General features: G+C 38.6%; 1 protein-coding gene across 1 annotated transcript in view; it reads left to right on the forward strand.

Annotated features, from left to right (window-relative positions):
- MCF2L2 (MCF.2 cell line derived transforming sequence-like 2) overlaps positions 1 to 14,203 on the forward strand; it is a 267,297-nt gene that overhangs the window by 232,326 nt on the left and 20,768 nt on the right. Inside the window, exons 23-25 of the mRNA XM_043594796.1 lie at positions 1,545 to 1,760; positions 2,657 to 2,749; positions 2,924 to 3,002. Coding sequence (XP_043450731.1) covers positions 1,545 to 1,760; positions 2,657 to 2,749; positions 2,924 to 3,002 — 388 coding nt within the window. The remainder of the gene's footprint in view (positions 1 to 1,544; positions 1,761 to 2,656; positions 2,750 to 2,923; positions 3,003 to 14,203) is intronic.

Genomic DNA, 14,203 nt, shown 5'->3' on the forward strand with positions numbered 1-14,203 from the left:
AATTTCTCAGGGGTTCTCATGAACCCATTATCCATCTGTTTTGGAGCCTGGTCAAGCTGAGCCTGTGCAAAGCTAGAGTGTCATGCTTTCAGGGGCGTCCTTATGGCTTGGGGCTCTTTATTCCTTCACTCACCACAGTTTACACGTGTAAACTGTACAAAGCAAAAAGAGAAAAATAGCACCGTAAGCACCATAGAAATGACTAGAGTCTATGTTCTTTTTTATTTACTTAAAAAAAATTTTTTTTAACATTTATTTATTTTTGAGACAGAGAGAGAGAGAGCATGAATAGGGGAGGGTCAGAGAAAGAGGGAGACACAGAATCCGAAACAGGCTCCAGGCTCCGAGCTGTCGGCCCAGAGCCCGACGCGGGGCTCGAACCCACGGACCATGAGATCATGACCTGAACGAAGTCGGATGCTTAACCGAATGAGCCACCCAGGTGCCCCGAGTCTATGTTCTTGAAGTTTTTATTTTAGAATTTCAGAATTGCAGCAAATCATTTTAATATTCACAGTTTGCTCAATATAAACAATAAATTATAAAAATGCCCACTTATAAATAATGCACATATTTCTAGTATTAACTCTCAGGAATTGTAAGGATTTATGTCAGCTAGACATAACTCAGGGAAAATTCTCTTTCCTGGTCCTTTTCAAATAATTTTCTCCTTTTGGCGTTTTCCTTTAGGGAAATAAATTCTTTATTATTTACCTCAAGTGGTCTAGTTTTTTTAAAAATACAAGATAAAATACAATATTCTTAGCTCATCTCACTCCGCTACCCTTTGGAGACAGCTCAGAGATGGCAGAGTCACTAATTTGGACTTTTAGCCAGACACAGGAGAAAGGTGGGTTTGCTAGTGGAGGGATAAGCATCATAAAATGGTCCCTGAAGCCAAATAGACTTTCTAAAACATTTTGTCATTTGGGGTTATCTTTGCCCCAGCCACTCACTCTGAAAAACACAAAGTTGAATGTAATTACTATTTCCATTACACTGTTATGAAGATTAGGGGATCCTAAGCTTTTTTCCTTCAGAACAAATCTCACATTCCCAGCTTCTCATACCCGAGGCAGATGTTAGGATACAGATGAAATGCATGGATTATTATGGAATAGGTCCATAATGCAGCAAAAATTCTGTCACTCCTGAACATACCTAAATGTGAATCTCTTGCCCTTTTAAAGTAGACTGTCATGTATCAAAAACAAAGAAGAGGAAACAGAATTCTGCTAGCTGAAATTAACTCTAAAGACAAAAATATCAGAGTACCAGTATCTTTACTTCAAGTATTTCTAACATGCTTTATGTTTCTTACCTTGCACAGCTGAACTATTTCCCTACATAACTGAAAGGTGCCATGCTCAGTGAAGCTCACGAAATTGTAGTTTTGGTTTAGTGACAGATGAGCCTGATTGGCACTTTCAAAATTGTCAACTTCAAATAAGCACGCTTTATAATTTGGAAATAGACCCTTATGGGCTCTTTCCCTGTCAAGAAATGTAACAGCTTATTTTTATGTATGTCTGTGTTTCCCAAAGGATGACATCAGGAAACTGGGCAAGCTGTTGATGCATGGTTCTTTCAGTGTCTGGACAGTTCACAAGGATCGTTATAAAATGAAGGATTTTATTCGATTTAAGCCCAGCCAGAGGCAAATCTATCTTTTTGAAAGAGGAATCGTGTTCTGTAAGATACGAATGGAGCCCAGTGACCAGGGCCTATCTCCTCATTACAGCTTTAAGAAATCCATGAAGGTAAAGGGGTCCTGTTGCATTTGGGAATCAGCACGACCCTATGGAGAGAAATATCAATATCCTTGTTTTACAGATCAGGAAACTAAAGCCTAGAGAGGAGAGGTTAACTTGCCAAATGCCACACAACAGAACTAGACTCCACATCCAGACCTTTCTAACTCCAAAGTCAAGCTGGTAATCAGTCACTAAACAGGGTCAGGGCTGGCATTGAGAAAAGAGTGCTAGGTAGAGAAAAGGGACCATATGGCAGCCTGTCTGGACAAATTAATTGGGAAAGTACCTTCCAGGCAGAGGGGTGAAAGACTTGGTGATTAGAACATGGGCTGGATTTCATCTTTGACTTACCCTTCTCAACCACACATCTTTGCATACAAGCGTTGACAATATCCTGGCTCTGGAGGTGTAGGAACCCACGTCTACACCAAGCATCATCTCTCGCCTGTGTAGGAAATATTTCATAGCTGGTGAGGAGACCCCCCTCCCCCCCCACACACACATGCATGTGTGCAACACACACACATTTGTGCTTTTGTGATTAAAGTTGCTAGTTGTTCATAGTAGCTTTTGTTATTTATGTTTCTTAGTGGAGACTAATTCAGTTACTATTATATACAGATTTGTGAAATAACTAGGTGTTAAAGGAGAGATGATCTCTTTGCTTAAAGGTTGAGGAGTCCATGAAAAGATACAGTCTGTGTTGTCCCCTGAAACAGAGAAGAGAGATGACACTGTGTGCTTTATGCTCCTTGGGGCCATTAACAGACAACAACAAAACATGGGAAAGGAAGATAGAAGAAGAGAACTACCAAGGGTAGAAAGAACTAGAGTGGCTGACGGGGACAGTTTAAAAATCAGACAACAGTGGTACAGCAGTTTTTCTTCTTTCTTTACAATAGCTGAAGACACTTTCAGTTCGCCAGCTTGGAAGGGGGAGCAACAGAAAGTTTGAAGTTGCCAACCGAAATGGACTTGAGAAATACATCCTGCAGGTAAAGCTCATGCCTTCCTCACAGGTGTCTGCTACTCTTTCCTTATTGTGTTCCCTGACTTGGCAAGTGTTTTCTATCTCATTATTCTAAAGGTCACCCAGAAAATAAAAACCCTGTCCAATTAATGTTCCATGTGATCTGATACTCAGAGTGTCTTCTTATCTGCAATTGCAGGCAACTTCAAAGGAAATCAGAGATTGTTGGTTTTCAGAAATAAGTAAATTACTAATGGAACAGCAAAACAATATTAAAGGTAAGGTTACCCCTGCTGACTTTAGTCTGCAGAGTTATACTGATTCTAATTTTGTGGTGGGTGTGCACACTGGGGATATTGTTAAAGAAAATGGTTTGCCAGGAAAATAACTGTGGCCACATTTTCATGGCACCTGGAAGCACCTATGCTTGCTTTAAGTTGTGTGGGGTTTGTATGTGTGTGTGTGTGTGTGTGTGGTTGTGTGTGGATGTGTCCCTTTCAACTGTGTTCCCCCTACATACCAAATCGTCGAGGTCAACTTTCTCAACCCCAAATCCCAAACCCACCCAAGATTATGTTATGGGGATTTAAATGGCCAGTACTACTTTCAGAAGCTGTACTGCTTTTTTTTTTTTTTAAAGCTGAGATATAATTAGCATACCATAAAATGCACTCTTATTCAAGTGTATAGTTCAATGGGTTTTGATCTCTTCACAAGGTTGTGCAACCGTCACCAGAACATTTTCATCACCCACCCCGACAATAAAACCCTGTGCCCATTGGCAATCGTTCCCCATCTTCCTCCTCCCCTCTGACCCTGGCAACTGTGAATCTGCTTTCTATCTCTGTGGATTTTCTTCTTCTGGACATTTTACAGAAACAGAATCATATAACATGTGGCATGTTCTGTTTAGTTTCTTTCACCCAGCAAAATTTTTCCAGTGTTCATCCATATTGTAGCATGTCTCAGTACTTTATTCCTTTCCATAGCTGAGATATAGTACATTGTATGGATATAACATATCTGTTTATCCATTCATAAGCTGATGGATATTTTGGTTGTTTCCACTTTTTGGATAGTATGAATAATGCTGCTATGGAAACTTGTGTATAAGTTTTTGTGTGGACCTCTGGGAAAAAATACATATATATATTATACATGTATACATGTATACATGTATAATATATATAAATAATTTCTGGGCCATATGGTAACACTAACTCTATGCTAACTTTCTGAGGGATTTCCAAATTGTTTTCCAAAGCACTACTACCATTTCTTGTTTGCACCAGCAATGTGTGAGGGTTCCATCTTCTCCCTTCCCTCACCAACACTTGTTATTGTCTTTTTATTATTACTATTATTATTATAGCCATCTCAATAAATATGGAATGGTAGCTCATTGTGGTTTTGATTTGCACTTCCCTAATGCTAGTAATATTGAGCATCTTTTCATGTGCCTATTGACTATTTAAAAAAAATTTTTTTAGGGGCACCTGGGTGGCTCAGTCGGTTAGGCGTCCGACTTCGGCTCAGGTCATGATCTCACGGTCTGTGAGTTCGAGCCCTGCGTTGGGCTCTGTGCTGATAGCCCCTTCCATGCTCATGCTCTGTCTCTCTCAAAAATAAATAAATGTTGGGGTGCCTGGGTGGCTCAGTCGGTTGAGCATCCGACTTCAGCTCAGGTCGTGATCTCATGGTCTGTGAGTTCGAGCCCCGCATCAGGCTCTGTGCTGACCGCTCAGAGCCTGGAGCCTGCTTCAGATTCTGTGTCCCTCTCTCGCTCTGCTCCTCCCCCGCTCATGCTCTGTCTCTCTCTCTCTCTCTCTCTCTCTCAAGAATAAATAAAACATTAAAAATTTTTTAAAAAAATAAATGTTAAATTTTTTTTTAATGTTTGTTTATTTTTGAGACAGAGAGAGACAGAGCATGAGCGGGGGAGGGGCAGAGAGAGAGACAGACACAGAATCCGAAGCAGGCTCCAGGCTCTGAGCTGTCAGCACAGAGCCCGATGCGGGGCTCAAACCCACAAACCGTGAGATCATGACCTGAGCCAACCAACTAAGCCACCCAGGCGCCCCAACTTATTGGCCATTTGTATATTTTCTGTGAAGAATGTCTATACAACGCCTATGCCCATTTTTAAATTAGATTATCTTTTTATGGTGGTTGTAAAACCTTATTTCTATATTCTGGGTACTAGACTTTTATCAGATATATGATTTACAAATATTTTTTCGCATTCTGTGGCTTGTCTTTTCGCTTTCTTGATGACTTCTTTGTTGGAGTCTAATTTATCTATTTTTTCTTTGGTTGTTTGTGTTTTGGCGTCATATCTAAAAAATCATTGCCAAACGGCACCTGAGTAGCTTAGTTGGTTAAGCATCCAACTCCTGATTTCAGCTCTGGTCATGATCTCATGGTTTGTGTGATCGAGCCCCGCATTGTCAGTGCAGAGCCTGCTTGGGATTCTGTCTCTCCCTCTCTCTCTATCCAGCCTTCTATCTCTCAAAATAAATAAATAAACATTAAAAGAAAAAAAGAAATCATTGCCTAATCCAAGATTTATACCTGTGCTTTCTTCTAAAAATTTGTTTTTAACTCCTTGATCCGTTTTGAGTTAATCTTTGAATTAGGGATCTAAGCTTATTCTTCCACATGTGTATATCCTATTGTCCCTGAACCATTTATTAAAAAGACTGTTCTGTTCTTCACTGAATGGTCTGGGCACTTTTTATGGATTCAAGTGCCTTAACAATGTTTGTATTCCCCCCAAATTCATATGTTGGAACTTTACCCAATGGTAACACCCAATGGTATTAGGAAGTGAAGACTTTGGGAGGTAATTAGGAGTAGGTGAGGTTATAAGAGTGGAGCTGACATGAATAGGATTAATGCCATCATAAATGCCATGAGAGAATTTTCTTCCTATCTCTGCTCTCTGCTATGTGAGGATATAATGAGAAGTCAGCAATCTGCAACCGAGAAGAGAACCCTCACCAGAACACAACCATGTGATCTAAGATTTCCAAACCTCTAGAACTGTAAGAAATAAATTTCTGTTGTTTATAAGCCACCCAGTCTATGGTACTTTGTTATAGCAGCTTAAACTAAGACAACACCCTTGTTGAAAATCAATTGACCATCGATGCAGAATTTTTGGTTGACAGTCTTTTTCTTTTTTTTTTTTAAAAAAATTTTTTTTTTTTTAGCGTTTATTTATTTTTGAGACAGAGAGAGACAAAGCATGAACGGGGGAGGGTCAGAGAGAGGGAGACACAGAATCTGAAACAGGCTCCAGGCTCCGAGCTGTCAGCACAGAGCCCGACGCGGGGCTCAAACTCACGGACCGCGAGATCATGACCTGGGCCGAAGTCGGCCACTTAACCGACTGAGCCACCCAGGCGCCCCGACAGTCTTTTTCTTTAAGCACTTTGAATATGTCATGCCATTGTTTTGTGGCCTCCATAGTTTCTGATAAGAAATCAACTATTAATCTTATTTGAAAATGTGTTGCATATGACAAGCTGCTTTTCTCTTACTACTTTCAGATTCTTTCTCTTTTGATAGTTTGATATATCTATGTGTATCTCTTTGAATTTATATTTCTTGGAGTTTGTAGATAATTGGATGTGTAGATTCGTTTTTTCATCAAATTTGGGAAGTCTTCAGCCATTATTTCTTTAAGTATTCTTTCAGCCTCTTTGTTTTTGTCTTCTTCTGGGACTTCTATTCTGTCTATATTGGTGTGCTTGATGGTGTCCTACAGATTCTTAGTGGCTCTATAAATTCTTTTTCATTCTTGGGGTGCCTGGGTGGCTCAGATGGTTCAGTGTCAGATTTCAGCTCAGGTCATGATCTCGCGGTTCATGAGTTTGAGCCCCACCCTGGGCTCTGTGCTGACAGCTCAGAGCCTGAAGCCTACTTCAGATTCTGTTTCTCCCTCTCTCTGTGCCCCTCCCCCACTCATGCTCTGTCTCTCTCTCAAAAATAATAAACATTAAAATTTTTTAATTAAAAAAATAACTATTACAAAAATAAAATAAAATAATAAAATAAATAAATTCTTTTTCATTCTTTTTCTTTTTCTTCCTCAAACTGGATAGTTTCAATTGATCTATATCTAAGTTCTCTCACTCTTCTGTCTGCTCAAATTTGCTATTGAGCCACTCTACTGAATTTTTCTTTTTGGTTATTATACTTTTCAACCCAGAATTTCTACTGGCCCCTTTTAAATATAATTTCTCTCTATTTATTTTCTCAATTTGATGAGTGTTTGTTCTCATACTTTCCTTTAGTTCTTTTTTTTGTTTGTTTGTTTCCTTTAATTCTTTGAACATTTTATAAATAGTTGATTTAAAGTCTTGGTCTAGGAAGTCTAATATCTTGGCTTCCTCAGGGACAGTTTCTCTTGATTGCTTTTTTTCTTTTTTCTACATATGGGCCATGATTTCTTGCTCCTTTACATGGCTTACAATTTTTCTGCTGAAAACTGGACGTTTAAAATAATATAATATGGCAATTTTAGAAACCAAAGTCATCTCTATCTCCAGGGGTTTTTGTTGGTATCATTTGTTGTTTTGTTATTGTTTGTTTAGTGATTTTTCCAGTCCTTGCCAGGAGCTCTGTGTGGATAATGGGGTACACCTTCAACACATAGACAAACAGGTGACAGTTCCACCTTAGCTTTCACTTCCTATTTGTACAGAGCCCCAAGATCAACCAGAGATGAGAGCATAAGACCTTCTCAGATTTTTCATGAACATACATACAGACTTGGGCATGTAACATGGTCTTCCAGATTCTAAGGAATATTGGGAGCTTTTGAAAGCCACTATGGACATCTCATTCCCAAGTTTTACCTTTCAAACTTTGGATTAGCCTATTTTTGTCCCAGCTGTTATCCAGTGCCTTGGGCAGCCAACAAGTTAAACAATTGCCTCTAGTAATTTTCTACAAATATCCCTGGGGAAAAGGTTTTTCACACTGTGCAAGCTCTGAATTGGTCTAAGGAAGACAGCCTTGTAAGTAGGGTGTTCCAAAGAACTCCCAAGCAAGTCGAATAATGACAGTTCTCTGGAAATGAAACTTTGATTGAACTCCAACCTTGTTCTGCCTCCTCCTATGGCTGCCAGGTTGTTAATTTTCACCATGACTGCAGGCTGTTGGTTTCCAAAACTACCATCAAGAAGGAGGGGTTGGTTGGGAATAGGGCAGCTAAAATACCACAAAGTTCACTGTTCATACATACTAAGATACTGCCATTTTTCTTGAATAAATATTCTCCTGATTGCTGTAAGCCTTTGCTTAATTTCTAGTGTTCTGAAAGTATCGTTTCTGTTTTTGCCAGTTTTTTCCATGTTTTCATGGAGGAGACCATTTTTTAGGGTTTTTTTTTTCTCCTGAACTATTTTCACAGGTATCACTTGCTGAATGCCTTTTAATAATTAAAACTCATCTTTGAGTAGGCTTTGCTCTTTCACATTTGTTTTTTCAATTGATCCTCATAACAGCAGGGATATTTGATAGGAAAAATTCACAATAGGCTTGATCAATTGAGTTCAGATATTTCCTTCAGGTAATGTGAAGGCTAAGAAATACTAGTCTCATGTGGAAAATCTCTCTCCTATCATTTATACTGACAACGGTTGTTGTGTTTGGTAAGGAAAGTTATGTGACTATGAAAAGATAAACTTTGTCCTTAGAGACTTAGCAGGAATGCGACCATTTCACATTCTTTCGTGTCTTCTCTAACCATTAGGTGGATAGGAAGATGCAAGGGTGAGTATGCATCACAAGATGTAGAAAAAGATAATCTAAGAAGGGTGATTGGAAAACCACCACATCAGTTTTCTGTCACAACAACCAAGTGATGTAAGTTTCTTATTTAAACTTCTGGCCTTTGCCAAGAAATAATACTACATTATGTAGTTTGTTTTAATTTATATAAAGTTAATATGGGGAAAAACTACTTTTGCTTTTGAACTATTAATACTATACTAAATATATGTTAAGGTAATTGAATATGAGAGCTCTGGAGACATAAAACAGGAAGATGTAATAACCCCAGTAGAACAAGTTACCTGTTTTCCCCAGAAGCAACATTCTAGTCACAAGATTGTACTAGAAATCCTTACCATAGTTTCACAAAGGATGGTTTAGGGATAGCCTGCCTTAGAATTACTTGAAGAGCTTGTTACAAATGCAGGTATCTGTGTCCTATCCTAGAACTGTGGAATTAGGATAGCTGTAGTTAATGACTTGGAATATGCATTTTAGCTTATTAAAGTTTCTGGACAAAGGCCTTAAACTATTATTTTTTAAATGCCTTTATTGAGGTATAATTAACAAAATAAACTGCACATATTTAAAATATACAATCTGATAAGTTTTGACACATGTACACACCTGTGAAAGCATCACCACAGTCAAGATAATGAATACATCTATCACCCCTACAAGATCATACCCCTTTTTATTACCTTTCTCCTGTTCTTTCCTCATCCCCCACTGCTTTCCAGGTGGTCACTGATCTTTTTATCACTAAAGATTGGTTTGAATTTTCTATCGTTTCAGAAAGAGAATCATACAGCATGTACTTTTTTTGGTCTGGTTTCTCTCACTCAGCATAATTTTTGTGTTTTTGTGTAACAGTAGTGTATTCCTTTAAGTGCTGTGTAGTATTCCATTGTTTGGATATACCCCAATTTCTTTATCCATTAACAGGTAAATGCATAACTATTTTTCTTTTTGATATGTCTGGCTAGAGGTTTATCAATTTTATTATTTTTTTCAAATAACCAGCTTCTGGTTTCATTGATCTGTTCCATTCTTTTATTTTTTTAGATTCTATATCATTTATTTCTGTTCTAATCTTTTTTATTTCCTTCTTTCTGCTGGCTTTAGGTTTCATTTGTATTTCCTTTTCTAGTTCCTTGAGGTATAAGGTTAGGTGTTTATTTGAGATTTTTCTTGCTTCTTGAGGTAGGCCTATATTGTTATATATTTCTCTCCTAGGACCACTTTTGCTGCATCCCAAAGGTTGTGTTTTCATTTTCCTTTGTCTCCATGTATTTTTTAATTTCTTCTTTGATTTCATGGTTTATCTATTCATTGTTTAGTAACAATGTTGTTTAACCTCCATGTATTATTTGTGGTCTTTCCAGACTTTTCCTTGTAGTTAACTTCTAGTTTCACAGTGTTGTGGTCAGAAAAGGTGCATGGTATGACTTCAGTCTTTTTGTTATTTGTTGAGTCCTGTTTGTGACCTCACATGTGATCTATTCTGGAGAATGTTCCATGTGCACTTGGAAAGAGTGTATATTCTGCTGTTTTAGGATGGAATGTGCTGAATATATTTGTTAAGTCCACCTAGTCCAGTGTGTCATTCAAAGGCATTGTTTCCTTATTGATTTTCTGTTCAGATGATCTGTCCATTGATGTAAGTGGAGTGTTAAAGTCCCCTACTATTATTGTATTATTATCAATTATTTCCTTTATGTTTGTTATTATTTTATATATTTGCATGCTTCCATGTTGGATGAGTAAACATTTACAATTGTTTTATCTTCTTGTTGGATTGTCCCCTTTATTATTATATAGTGCCCTTCTTTGTCTCTTGTTACAGTCTTTGTTTTAAAGTCTAGTTTGTCCACTGTAAGTGTTGCTATTCTGGCTTTCTTTTGACATCCATTTGCATTAAAAATATTTTTCCAAACACGCACTTTTTTTTTTTAACGTTTATTCACCTTTGAAAGAGAGAGAGCATGAGTAGGGGAGAGGCCAAAAGAGTGGGAGACACAGAATCCAAAGCAGGTTCCAGGCTCTGAGCTGTCAGCACAGAGCCCGATGCGGGGCTCGAACTCACAGACTGTGAGATCATGACCTGAGCCGAAGTATTTAACTGGTATTAAATACCCTTTTTTAAAATTTTTTTTAATGTTTATTATTTTTGAGAGAGAGACAGAGCATGAGTAGGGGAGGGGCAGAGAGAGAGAGGGAGACACAGAATCTGAAGCAGGCTCCGGGCTCCAAGCTGTCAGCACAAAGCCCGATGCAGGGCTTGAACCCACGAACTGTGAGATCATGACCTGAGGCAAAGTCGGATGCTTAACCGACTGAGCCACACAGGCTCCCCTCCAACCACTCAATTTTAACCTACAGGTGTCATTAGGTCTAAAGTGAGTCTCTTGGAGGCAACATTTAGATGGGTCTTGGTTTTTTTCTTTATCCATTCAGACACCTTATGTCTTTGATGAGGGCACTTATCCATTTACATTCATAGTAATTATTGATAGATATGTATTTATTGCCATTTTATTTCTTGTTTTGTGGTTGTTTCTGGAGATTTTCTCTGACCTTTCTCGTCTTTCTCTCTTTCATGTTTTGCTGATTTTCTTTAGTGATATATTGGGATTTATTTCTCTTTATTTTTTGCATGTTTCTTAGTGGTTTTTGATATATGGTTGCCATTAGGTTTATATAACCTCTTCTGCAAATAGCAGTCTACTTTAAGTTGATATTTTAAGTCTATATTAAATTGATAGTCTTTCAAATTTGAACCCATTCCCCTCCCCATGTTTTAGGTATATGTTATTATATTTTATATGCTTTTCTGTGTGTGAGTTCCTTGACTGATTTTTACAGAAATATTCATTTTTACTGCTTTTGTATTTCCTGCCTTTATATTGTCACTTTTAGTATCTCTTTTCCACTCACAGAGTCTCCTTTAATATTTCTTGCAGGGCTGGTTTAGTGGTCATGAGCTCCTTTAGTTTTTGTTTGTCTGGGAAACTCTTTATCTTTCCTTCTATTCTGAATGATAGCCTTGCTGGATAGAGTATTCTTGGCTTTTTATCTTGATGAGGTCCCAATAGTTCATTTTTGCTTTTGTTTCCTTTGCCTCCAGAGACATGTTGAGTAAGAAGTTGCTGGAGCCGAGGTCAAAGAGGTTTTTGCCTGCTTTCTCCTCGAGGATTTTGATGGCTTCTGTCTTATGTTTAGGTTTTTCATCCATTTTGAGTTTATTTTTGTGTATGGTGTCAGAAAGTAGTCCAGATTCATTCTTCTGCATGTTGCTGTCCAGTTTTCCCAACACCATTTGCTTAAGAGACTATCTTTATTTCATTGGATATTCTTTCCTGCTTTGTCAAAGATTAGTTGGCCATACATTTGTGGGTCCATTTCTGGGTTCTCTATTCTGTTCCATTGATCTGAGTGTCTGTTTTTATGCCAGTACCATAGTGTCTTTATGATTACAGCCATGTAATACATCTTGAAGTCTGGAATTGTGATGCCTCCAGACTTGGGTTTCTTTTTCAGAATTGCTTTGGCTATTTTGGGTATTATCTGGTTCCATACAAATTTTAGGATTATTTGTTCTAGCTCGGTGAAGAATGCTGGTGTTATTTTGATAGGGATTGCATTGAATATGTAGATTGCTCTGGGTAGTATTAACATTTTAACAATATTTGTTCCTCCATTCCATGAGCATGGAGTATTTTTCCATTTTTATTTTTGTATGTCTTCTTCAATTTCTTTATAAGCTTTTTACAGTTTTCAATGTATAGAAATTTCAGGTCTTTGGTTAGATTTATTCCTAGGTATTTTATGGTTTTTGGTTGCTTTTGTTAATTTTAATGGGAGTTCTCTGTGCCTCCTGGATCTGGATGTCTGTTTCCTTCCTCAGATTAGGGAAGTTTTCAGCTATTATTTCTTCAAATGAATTTTCTGCCCCTCTTTCTCTTCTTCTGGGACTCCTGTAATACTAATGTTATTACATTTGATGGATACACTAAATTCCCTAAGTCTATTCTCGTTTTGTATAATTCTCCTTTCTCTCTTTTGTTCAGCTTTATTGCCTTCCATTAGTTTGTCTTCTAGGTCTTTAATTCATTCCTCTTGATTCTTCCAGCCTACTATTCAAATTGCATCAACCATGTTTCTAATCTCATTTATTGCACTCTTCATCTCTGATTCTTTTTTAGCTCCTTTATCTCTGAGGTAAGGGTCTCACATGTCCTCTATTCTTTTCTCAAGCCCAATGAGTATCCTTATAATTGTCGCTTTAAATTCTCTATGAGGCATGTTACTTACATCTGTTTCACTTAGATCTCTGGCCTTATCTTGTTCTTTCATTTGTGATGAATTACTCCATCTTGGCATTTTTTCTAAGTTTCTGCCTTCTTCTGTATGCTAGAAAAGCCAGTTATGTCTCCTGCTGCTGGAAATAATGGCCTTATGAAGAAGAGGTCATGTAGTGCCCTGGGCCTGGTGCTTCAGGGAGTGCCTCCAGTGTGTGCTGCGTGCACTCTACTATGTTCTGGCTGCTGTATCCCTCAGGCCAGTCATCTGCAGAGGCTCTCCTTGCTTGCTGTGAGCAGTGTTTGATCCCTGGCCTGAATGTGGCAAGCTTTAAGAGAGGTGTGCTCTGGTCTGCTTGTGAAATGAGACCTGTCACCTCCTCCACTGGAACTAGGGCCCTGCAAAACTTTCTGATTAGGCAACATGGTGTGGGAAGGGGTTTTTGCTGGTCTTCTGGGGGTGGGGCTTGCCACACTGGGACTGAGGCAGGAAGACTGAGAATGGTAGTGGAAGGGTAGTAGAGCACAGGGGGGTGGGGCTTAGTGTAAGCAAGTTAGGCAGCCGTGTCAGCACTATACTGCTTCTCACAGGTGGCTCTGTTTATGCTGAGGGCCTGGAAAAGGAAATAGCCCTAACCAGCTCCTTTGTTCCCAAAGAGACATGTCTGAATGCTGCTTCTCAAGGACAAGCTCTCAGAAGAGCAAATAATCTCCCCCATTTGTGTGCCCCAGGCACTCTCCAAATGCTTTTTCCAAGCTATATCCCCCTGGGTTGTTTGCCTGCCTTTTCTTCAGGAATAGCTCAGTGTCCTCCAGCTCTGTCCCAGCCAAGCCTTTAAAACTGCAGGCTTTAAGCCCCATTGGTTGCAAGAACCCATGAAAATTCAGACCCTCTCATTTTCTAAGTCAATGGCTATAGAAATGTTCTCCTTGTACATTCCCCTGTGTGCTCCTCTCTCTCTCTCTCTCTCTCTCTCTCATCCTTCTCTGTGACCATGACTGCCTCCCCTCTGCAGCAGCTACAATCTGTTTCTCCCCTAAACCATGTCTCTGCATTTGCTACCTTCTTCAGTGTGGCCTCTCAAGCCCTACTCAAGTCCTAACCCTGTGCTCCCTAGGTTGTGACAGGAATGTAAAATATAGATAAGAAGCAGAACCCCACAAACATTCTCTGGGACAGATCACATGAAAGGTCAAAAACCCAGTTTCAATTAATTTAAGAAGACTGAAATCATATCAGGCATCTTTTCCAACCACAACAGTATGAAAATCAGTTACAGGAAAATACTAGAAGAAACAAAAAAATGGAAGCTAAATAACATGTTACTAAACAACCAATGGGTCAATGAAGAAATCAAAGTAAAAATTAAAAAATACCTGCAGACAAATGAAAATGA

Source organism: Prionailurus bengalensis, chromosome C2, assembly GCF_016509475.1.
Source record: "Prionailurus bengalensis isolate Pbe53 chromosome C2, Fcat_Pben_1.1_paternal_pri, whole genome shotgun sequence".
NCBI lineage: Eukaryota > Metazoa > Chordata > Mammalia > Carnivora > Felidae > Prionailurus > Prionailurus bengalensis.